General features: G+C 42.7%; 1 protein-coding gene across 1 annotated transcript; it reads left to right on the top strand.

The window, feature by feature from the left end:
• Nucleotides 1–5,491: 5,491 nt before the first annotated feature.
• On the top strand, nucleotides 5,492–10,725 carry CHAMP1 (chromosome alignment maintaining phosphoprotein 1; the record flags this gene model as incomplete). Its single annotated transcript, XM_081858057.1, has 1 exon — nucleotides 5,492–10,725. One exon carries the CDS (start codon nucleotides 5,492–5,494, stop codon nucleotides 8,669–8,671), a length of 3,180 nt encoding a protein of 1,059 aa, XP_081714183.1. The 3' UTR covers nucleotides 8,672–10,725.
• Nucleotides 10,726–11,133: the final 408 nt, after the last annotated feature.

Genomic DNA, 11,133 nt, shown 5'->3' with positions numbered 1-11,133 from the left:
AATTTTAACCAAATTTAGTGTGGTGGTTCCTGAGATCAAGGTTTTCATCTGTGTTATGTTTGGATACAATTGGGCACCATTTTGAATCAAGACTGAACCTTTCAAAACTTCACAGATTTTTCAGTTTCTTAAGAGTTCCAAAGCAATGCTGGGTACAAGCCTGCTAGTATGTATATATATATATTTATACACTGTATTCATTATGGAGAAAAGCTGTGGAGCCTTCCCTCCCGCAACAAATGAAATGTAACACATATGTATGTGCTATTTATATACGAAGTTCAAATGCCAGGGCCCAGACTGACTCCAGCTACAAAAGCTGAGACTGCTGAACACTCTTGGGCTGAGGTATATTTTAGGGGATTTTGTTGGGGCAGAGTTTGTTCCTGTTATTTTTTGTATCTTTGTTTTAGATCTGATTATGACTTACGTGGAAATCGTTCAGTTTGGTTGTGTACTTTTTGGTGTTTTATTTAGTGTTTATCACAACCTTGGTTATGTTTAAAATGTGTTTTTTTGGGGGGCTATTTGGTTGTTGTTTTTATTTTTATTATGTATTTTGTGGTTTTGTATCTTGATTTTATTCTGTGAACTGCTCCGAGACCCCCGGGTATAGGGCTGTATAAAGATTCAATCAAGTAATTTTAAAAAATGTTGTAAGCAGCCTAGAGCATGGTTTTAAGGCGGCATACAAATGAAAGGATGTAAAGGTGTGCCCATTTCCTCAGAATCCTCTGCAAAATGCAACAAATGCTTTCGCAACCCAGGGCGTCCTCAGCAGGCTGGTAAATGCAGGTAACCTTCCCTTCGGTTGTGACATATTGAGAGGCTGCCATACAATTTATGTCTAGTTCTCACCTGCATTTCGTCGGAAACTGAAAAATACCACATCAGAGAACCAAGAGCCAACCTTCTGCTTTTCTATCATTATTCATACAAACCAACACACAAATGCCAGGAAAAATATTATATTATAAATTAATAATTATCAACCATAATTAATAATATTATAATTATTAATTATAATTATTAATTAATATCATTAATTCATTCCAATCACGTGAGCCCCCAACTTGTAGGATGGCTACCTAGTCACGAGAACTAAGCAGCGTGCAATCTCTGTCAGGTAAACACCACGACGGAGGAGTCCCAACTCCCATCTCCTCCTCACGGGTCGGGAAGCGCGGGAAGATGGAGGCATCATGGCGCCTCCAGCAGTCTCTTTCCCTCGCCAACAGCGTCATTCCAACGACGTTACTCGCCGCCACGCGCCTGCGCCGAATTCTACAGCGGCGGGGCGAACTCAAGCAGCAGTTGGACAGCAGCTGGACTGCGCGAGCCAATGAGAGGGCGCCTGTGTGGCTGCGCGGCCTACCCACCGCTCCGCCTCAGTACCTTCGCCTGGCGCCTTCAGCCGCCGACGCCCCCTTCCCCCCCCCCCACTCCCGCGAGCGCCACAGTCTCCGGCTGTGAGAGCAGCCGCCATTGTAGCGCCTCTCTCTCTGTCGCCGTTGTTTTCTCCCGGGTAGGTACTTTGCCGTTTCTTCAGCCCCTTCTTCCTTCTCCTTCTCCTCTTCCCCCACCTCGACCGCCCAGTTTAATAGGGTAATGAAGAGGGACGTCTTTTCACCTCAGGTGTGAAAAGCTCGGCTCGCCTCCCCGCCCTTTTTTTTTTTTAACGCGCCACAGTAGCCTTTTGTCCCCTCCCCCTTTCCGTTCGCATAGCGTTTTGCGCGCGCTCGGTTCCCTTCCCCCCGTTCTCTGCGCGCGCGCGCACAGCTCCTCTTGTCTGTCTCCTCTCTCCCTCCCGCACTGATACCTCCCCCTCATTGCAAACCGCTTGTTGCTGGCAGACTTGTGCGTGCACACGATCAAACCGTTTCTGTTTTTCCCCCGTCGGCCCTAAGCTCTCAACGTTTATGCGCAGTAGCAGGTCGTTGCTGTTTCCTGAAGGCTGGACTACGAGGCTCAGTTATTTAGGATTAGGAGTACAGTGGTACCTCGGGTTAAGTACTTAATTTGTTCTGGAGGTCCATTCTTAACCTGAAACTGTTCTTAACCTGAAGCACCACTTTAGCTAATGGGGCCTCCTGCTCCCGCCGCTGGAGCACGATTTCTGTTCTCATCCTGAAGCAAAGTTCTTAACCTGAAGCACTATTTCTGGGTTAGTGGAGTCTGTAACCTGAAGCATCTGTAACCCAAGGTACCACTGTAATTGCTGCCTGGGGGTTATCAGGCCCCATTAGGTGTTGGGGACCACCTGCATCAGGAGAGCTACAGGTACCCACCCCATCCTTGGTGTAAGGCCAACATCGACTTGGATTTTTTTTCACCTAACTGCAGCAGTGGGATGCACATTTCAAGACATGTTTTATTCTGTTGGTGGAAATACCATTGCTTAAATAGTCTCATGGAAAGCATATTATACAGTGGTACCTCGGGTTACAGACGCTTCAGGTTACAGACTCTGCTAACCCAGAAATAGTACCTCGGGTTAAGAACTTTGCTTCAGGATGAGAACAGAAATCGTGCGGTGGCGCAGCAGGAGGTCCCGTTAGCTAAAGTGGTACCTCAGGTTAAGAACAGTTTCAGGTTAAGAACGGACCCCCAGAACAAATTAAGTTCTTAACCCGAGGTACAACTGTACTGCCATTTTATTAAGGTGGTTCTGTTTGCTGTTTCCAGAGCCTGGAAGCAGTTAATTCAACAAATAACCAAACAGATAGTTTGTATACACTGAAAGGTTTGGCTGATGCTTGTTCATCTGTTGAGGACAGATACAAGTAGCCCCATCAAAACTTGAAAAAGAAAGTTCATAAATTGCATTGTGATTTCTGATGTGACATGCTTGCCTGTGGAGATGTGATGTTCTGAAACCAGGACCAGGAACGCTGGAAATGAGGCGGAGAGAATGGTGGAATAGAGGGTAGGGTAGGAAGAGTAGAATTCATTTTTCAGCATGTGTTGCCTCTTGAAAGGGGTTGGCTTTGGTGCATTTAGTAATGACAGCATGTACTAGGCTACCATTTGACATACCATTAATCTAATCCTATTAAATATTCCTAGTGTGGTGCCCTGATTCTTTTAGTAAAAATGTGGTGTTCTTAGATGAGGGGAGATTTCATCCCAGTCGGTTAGTACAAAATCTTATGTTTAGTTGTTACATGTGCTATGTTTTTAACCGTAACTTCCCAAACCATTTTTACTTTCCTGATGTATCATGAAGTACTAGTACTGCTATGGGCAAACAGACACAGATCACAGAATTGTAGAGTTGGGAGGTAACCCAAGGGTCATCTAGTCCAGCCCCCTGCAGCAATCCTACTCACAGCTGTCCCTGGGTGGGCACAAACCACCAACCTTCTGGTTAACAGCCAAATTCACTGACCCATTGTGCCACAGGAGGAACATTATATTAATGTTAGTATTTCATATTATCATTATTAATTAAATTTGTATACCACCCTATACCCACAGGTCTCAGGGCAGCTACAACATAAAATCACAATATAAAAACCCAAAATACATAATAAAAATAAATATTTAAAAACATTTTAATAAATACTATTGTTTATTAAAAGCAAATAGTACAATCATTAAAAATAAACCAAGGCACTGGTAAAAATAACTACCGGTAGAATAACTTCCAGAGGTCACCCAAGCGTGATATACTTTGCATTTCTTTCTAAAGCAAGTCTCAATTTCTTAAGGGTCATATCTGTAGGTGAGGAGTGATGTGTACAATATCTGCAGGAGAAGAGATATATTGTGAACTGTGGTCCTCACTAATAAATATGTTTGCAGTGTATGTACCTGCCAATCTCAAGAAAACTCAGTCGTGGCTTCACACCTATCTGTCATCCAGAAAACAGTATTTTATATTTAAATATTTAATAGTTTGTATTTATGCATCATTTTTCCTTAGTGTTCAGTGTGCTTCAGATGCATTATCTCAGTAGTCCTTAACAATCCTGTGAGGCAAGCCAGTAGTACTATGGCTTTAAAAGAGGATCAATGGCTACTAGCCATGAAGAGGCAATAATGCTTCTGAATACCCATTGCTGGAAGTGGCAGAAGGAGAGAGTGCCCTTGTGCTTGGGTCCTGCTTTGGGGTTTCCCACAGGCATCTGGTTGGCCACTGTGAGAACAGGATGCTGAACTAGATGTGTCATTGGCCTGATCCAGTGGGCTCCTCTTAGGTTCTCACGTATCCCCATTTGCAGATGGTGGACTGAGAAATAAAATATATCCAGTGAGTTTGGGCTTATTTGAGATTTTGACTGGAGGCTTCTGTTTCACAAATTATTTTCCTGCTACACTATACAGTACTAGCTTCCTGAAAGCTATGGAGTCAGTGTGCTTCTACATTGCTAATAGTTTCAATGTCAAATATTTTAATATTCTAAATACTCTGAGTGGTATATGGTACCTTGAGAAATGGCATTAAGGTTGCATCCTGGGGTGTCCCATGTAGCAGTGAACATGGAAATCAAAAGTTCTGGTTAGTTTTTATTTTTGATGAAATAGTGAATGAAGGTTACTGTGACCCCATGGTTTAGCATGAATGAAAAAATATGCAGGTTCCTAGGGGGAAGATTGCAGTCACTGTGCTCCTTGCCAGGACTCCTGCTTCCATGCTACCTCCGGAACAAAGTCATTCTTTGACATAGCATTGCATCTGAACCTGGGCTTATGGTTTGCCTTGCTCCAGCTGTGACTAAGACCCCTCTACTGCAGCTGTCTATGCCATATGCATAAGTTTTTGGGGAAGCACTGGATGGAGTGTGTGGCACTGGGAATGGGACTTAATCTGCATGGCTCATTTCCTTGCTTCCATGTTACTGTACATGGGAGATAGTAACACCTGCAAAGAGCTATAAGTTTAACCCTTTTAAGAGTGAATGTTACTGGCACATAGCAAAATATTCATAATAAAAAATATTTTTTTGTACCTTACAACTGTTATCTACATTACTATGTAATGACCCTTCTGGGTTTTGACTGGTTTAGTTGGTATACAGAATGAGGAAGAATACAGCATAATTTAATAGTGAAATCAGGAAGATCAGCTCACTTCAAGCCAAATTCACAACCCATATATTTGCTAGCTCCATTCCATTGGAATTTGCCTGTAGGATTTAAATAAAAGGGTCTGGAACTAGCAGGATATTCTCTGCAGATTGTGTGTTTTGTTAGGCTTTCTGCAACAGAAAGAACCATCTGGAATTGGTAAACAGAGTAAATTGCCCTCAGCAACTGCTGATGGTTTTGTAAACAATGAAGAGATTTATATTCAGAAGTATTTGTACATAGGGTGATTGTGATATACAGCTTAACAAGATTAAATGATTTGATTTTTCTTAGGAGATATAATTATTCAGCTGAGTGTTCATTTAGTTAATTTTACTTTAATAAGAACAAACTTTTCTGTATGTCATGTGCTAACTTTTTAACTTTTATTTCAGGAATACTGGAGCTTACAGTCTGAAACATGTGTAGTGTTATGCAAGTTGACAATAGAAAAATGGACATGTTGAAGATCCTGCGTAAAACAACAGAGCGCTTGGAATGTGATCACTGCAGTTTCAGAGGGTCTGACTATGAAAACATACAGATTCATATGGGTACTATCCACCCCGAGTTTTGTGATGAAATGGATACTGCAGGACTGGGGAAACTTATATTTTACCAGAAAAGTGCGAAGTTGTTCCACTGCCACAAATGTTTTTTTACCAGCAAAATGTATTGCAATGTTTATTATCACATCACAGCACATCATGCAATGCCTGACAAATGGAAAGAAGAGCAAAAAGATTTGTTAGCAACAGGCGCAGAAACTGTAAAGAAACCTCAGTTTGTGGAACCTCAGAAGTCTTCTCCACCTCCTGAGTCACTGAAACCCACTGTTTCTCCCGAATCTCAGAAGCTGGCTTCCTCTGAAGCCCTCAAGCCTGACGTTGGGTTACCTTCCAAGATACCAAAGTCCATCTCAGTTGTATCCATGGAGCAACCAAAGGTTGCTCCAGTTGCATGCACAGAGCCACAGAAACCCATCTCTGTTGCATCATCAGAGCTTCCAAAACCTATTACAGTGGTGTCATCAGAGCCATCAAAACCAGTCCCTTTTGTGGCTCCAGAGCCCCTGAAACCCACTCCGGTGGAGTCCTCAGATGTATCAAAACCTGTATCTGCTATCTCCCCTGAGCCACAGAAACCTGGCACAGTCACATATGTTGAGCCACAAAAACCCTTCTCTAGTGTACATCCAGAACTGCATGTATCTATCTCAGAGTCAGAGAAGCCTGCACCACTTGTTTCTCTAGAACCACAAAAACTGCTACCACCTGTATCCCCAGAACCTCAGAAGTCTGCTGTGCCTGCATCTCCACCTGTGGCTGCATCTGAACCACAGAAATTTGCTCCGGCTGTGTCTCCCGAGCCTCGCAGGCATTCTCCGGCTGTGTCTCCTGAACCTCGCAGGCACTCTCCAGCTGTGTCTCCTGAGCCGCGCAAGCACTCTCCGGCTGTGTCTCCTGAACTTCGCAGGCACTCTCCAGCAGTGTCTCCTGAGCCCCGCAGGCACTCTCCAGCTGTGTCTCCTGAGCTAAAGAAATCTACATCGGCTATATCCTCAGAAACTCGCAGACATATTCCTCCGATGCGGAGGCCTGCTTCGGCGCTTTCCCCTGAACTAAGAAAACCTGAACCACCAATACCCGATCACTGGAGGTCTGCTCCTAGTATTGCTCCAGAGCCCTGGAGGCCTGCTCCTAATATTTCCCACGAACAACAGAAGTCTTCTATTACTGTGTCACCTTGGTCCCCGAAACCCCCCACATCTATGTCAATGGAGTCTAGGAGGCCTGCCTCAGAACCTCGAAGACCAGGTTCTATTATGTCCCCAGAGCCTCAGAAGTTTGTGCCAGAGCCTTGGAAATCTACCTCCTTGCCTGAGTCTCAGAAATCTAGTCTTGTTTCCTCAGAGCCCTGGAAACCCATTTCTTCTGTTTATCCTGAAGGCTGGAAACCTGTCTTGTCTCCTGACACATGGAGGTCATCACCAGCAGTACCACCCTCTGCACATCCCATGCCAACAGAGCTTAGAAAGTCTGGTCCCCCAATGTCACCTGATCTTTGGAAACCTTCATTCTTTCCTGAGCAACGTAAGCCAGCTCCTGTGTCTCCTGACCCTTGGAAGTTCCCTTCTGACTCTCGGAAGTCTCCTTTCTTTTCAGACACTCAGAAGCCTGCTCCTTTTGTTTCTTCTGAGTTCCAAAAACGTGCTTTGTTTTCCGAACCCCGAAAACGGGCACTTTTTCCAGAGTCTAAGAAATCTGTTCCTCCTCCTACTTCTGCTGATGTACAAAAACGTCCATTCTTCCATGAAACTCACATGTCTTTTCCTGAAGTCCAAAAACATGCCCTGTTTTCTGAACCTCACAGACCACCTCCTGTTTCACCTGAGGCCCAAAAGCATGCCTTCTTCCAAGAGCCCCAGAAACATGTTGCAGTTTCTCCTGAAGTTGCAGAGCATGTTCCCTTTGGAGAACCTCAGAAACCACCTGTTGTTACTCATGAAGTGCTGAAGGCTTCTTCAGTTTCTCCTGAAATTCAGAAACATGCAAGCTTCGCTGACCCACAGAAGGCACTTCCTGGTTCCCCTGAGAAACAACGGCAAGGTTTCTTTGCTGAGCCTTCAAAAGGTTCTCTTTCACTTGAGCTCCAAAAACCTACTCCTATGCCTTCTGATCCAAAGCAGAACTTTGGTTCTGATGTCCAGAGACCACTGGAAACAGCAGGCAGAGAAGTTCACAAAAGTGCTGTCTCTGACTTCGGTCAGTCTGCTGCACCCATTTTTTCAGACTTGCAGGTACATTCCGAATCTGGTAAAGATTTCTTCACTGAGCAGCCAGAAGGTGAGAATCCATTCAGTAGTCTGTTAGCTCCAAAGGAGCAGCTTATACAAGCCAAGGAAGCTACAAAAGTATTATTTTCTTGCCCAAAGAAGAAACTGAAGAAGGAAAATCAGGAAACTGCAAATATAGACCTAAATAACAGTGGGAGTGGAAATAATGAAATGGATACCTCTGAAGTTAAGGAGCAGGAATCAAACAGTGATCAAGAACAGTTTGATCCAGAAACTTCTGACCTCAATAAAGACACTAAAATTGATTTAGCTAGTCCCACTCAGCCTCAGTGTGTGCTGCAGTTTACTGAAGAAAAGGAAGCTTTTATCTCGGAAGAAGAAATAGCAAAATATATGAAGCGTGGCAAAGGCAAATATTATTGCAAAATTTGTTGCTGCCGGGCTATGAAAAAAGGTGCTGTTTTGCATCATTTGGTTAACAAGCATAATGTTCACAGTCCGTACAAGTGTGACATATGTGGAAAGGCATTTCTCTTGGAATCTCACCTTAAAAACCATGTTGCTGCTCATGGTCAGAGTTTGCTTAAATGTCCACGTTGCAGTTTTGAATCAAACTTTCCTAGAGGCTTTAAGAAGCATCTAACCCATTGCCAAAGTCGTCATAATGAAGAGGCCAATAAAAAACAGATGGATACCATAACTGAGCCACCTACTCAGAGTGAAGAGGCCAATAAGGTGCCAGTTGATGGCACCGAACCATTGAACGAATCACTTATCGAATCACTTACTGAACCACAGACTTAATCATATTTATTTGGAAGTTGAAGAATCTCAAAAAATGTTAGCTTGTGGTCAGTAATGCGGTTGAACTGTTTTATGCAAGTATATCAGCATGTCACAATAAACATGATGGCCACAATTAAATGCAAAATTAAGTGCACTTAACTCATTTATTTGAATGGGCCCTAGTTTGCTTAACTGTGCTATATTGTAGCCATTAGTTTGCAGAAATAGTTAACACCGAACTACCAAAGTAATAGGTCTGTACTGGATTATATGGAGTGCTGTTTTTAAAACAAAAAATGGAGACTAAGTCATGGACAGAGCAGTCAATGGGTTGTTACAAATTCTCTGGCAACAGAATTATCAGATTCTGAGCCCTGACAGTACTTTGCTACCCAGAGCAGAAGGTTGGAGGTGGTGAGAGACAGAAGCAGAGCCCAGAGGTGGTGTACATCTCCCTCCACCCTACATCCTGGGTATGCATCCAGGGAATGTGGGCTTTTGATTCCCTGATCCACATGCCCCACAAACAGCTCCTTTTTGCCCTCTCCACTGCAACAGTAGCAGTCCTTTCAATGGTAGCTGGAAGGGCGCTCCTAAGGACAGACGACTTTTCCTGCAAGAAGGAGACAGCTGCAGAATCCTCTGACTCCTGTGATTGTTGAATATTTGTGAGCATCTTTTCCATCTCACAAGGTGTCCAGCATGCTCCTCTGCATGCTCCGCTCTGCGCAGCGTTGTCAAGCCTTTTGTGGAGTCAATCACCGATGCAATAAACTGACTTCACACCCACGGTACAGGCAGCAAGGTTTATTTCCGGTTTACAGCTTAATGATTTTGTATTTCATTAACCCATGCATCAGTTGCTAGCGTGCTGCATCTGGAGATGGTTCTCCCCTTCGCGGCAGGACAAAGAGCAGAGAGAAAAAATGAACAAACTCAACCCTTTCAATCTTATCTAGGCCCAGAGACACACTGCGCATGAACATTACCTCGTGCTTCTGACCCTGAAGCCATCTGCTTCTATATTGTTTACATTATACTGTGTAGATACGGAATGACTACTAGTTTTAGTTTCACATATACAAACACCCCCCTCAGTCCTTATCGGAACTAGAGCATACACAAAAAACTTATACAGTACAGTGGTACTTCAGGTTACAGAGGCTTCAGGTTACAGACTCCGCTAACCCAGAAATAGTACCTCGGGTTAAGAACTTTGTTTCAGGATGAGAACAGAAAGCGTGCTCCAGTGGCGTGGCAGCAGCAGGAGGCCCCATTAGCTAAAGTGGTGCTTCAGGTTAAGAACAGTTTCAGGTTAGGAACGGACCTCCGGAACAAATGAGATACTTAACTCGAGGTACCACTGTATGCTTATTCAGACTCAATTGCAAACACATTTCTCATGTTTCTGAAACTTGAAAGCCTTGGTCATGCCATCAGCAATATTCTCACTGGGGCAATATTTCAGTTTCACTAGACCTTGTAAGACATGATCACAAACACTTTGAAATTTAATTTTAATATGTTTTGTTCTGTTCTTAAATTGTCCAGATTCTGCTAGCTACACCTTGCTTGCACTTTCCTAACCCTCCCAACATCATAGGTTTTCACTATGATTTACTAAATTACTAAAATAAGGAACTGGAATAGCAGAAATGCGGCAATTCGCCCACTCAGTTAACTCCAAATCCAGTTTTTTATTTGAAATATATTGAACAGCTCAATATTTAGTGTAAACATCACAAAACTAAAATTGTTTTAAATTGTGCATGGAATAGTATAGTAGTTTGTCTTGAATCATAAGTAGTGATCATTTTTATAAGTATTGCAAGGAAAAATCAGTGTTTGCACCTCAATAAATTTGCTTGTTTAGATTTTTAAAGTAGTTGTGCTTCTGCTCTCACTCTATTTGAAGTGCAGATTAATGTGTATGAAATAGCTGGAGTAATGTCAGATGTATTGGACATATATATGCTGTCTTGTATTATTGTTCTTTATAATTTGGGGAATGTGTTTTAAGCATTGTTTTCTATTCTAACAATAAAAATAATCTCTGCATTGAAATTGTTAAATTGTATGTATTAGGTAATGTTTCATCAGCTTTTATTACTTCAGATATTTATTACTGGAATTAGTACAGATTTCTGTGCATTCTCTAATGCAGGTAAGTGATAGCATTTACAATGTAAATAATATTTTTTTTAAAGAAAATTAAATGGTAATCTATACAAATCTCTTGTGATTCAAATTCAACACCACATGTGGTTACATCATACATGATCTGCTTGTTCTACATGAGAAATGGATTTAGATGTAAACAAAATTGTGTAGGAAGTGGCAGCCGTGCCATTCAACTAGTAGATAAATTGGCTCAATCTTTCCCAATCCACAGTACTACTTGTGTTCATGACCCATAGCAATTGAAATCTGGCGGCTCTATCCTTTTGTCATTTGAGATGTGAAGGTGTCATATCTCATCC

This window comes from Podarcis erhardii, assembly GCF_964252035.2.
Source record: "Podarcis erhardii genome assembly, chromosome: 4".
Taxonomy (NCBI): domain Eukaryota; kingdom Metazoa; phylum Chordata; class Lepidosauria; order Squamata; family Lacertidae; genus Podarcis; species Podarcis erhardii.
The sequence above is the reverse complement of the archived record's forward strand: the minus strand, read 5'-3'. Positions and strand labels throughout refer to the sequence as shown.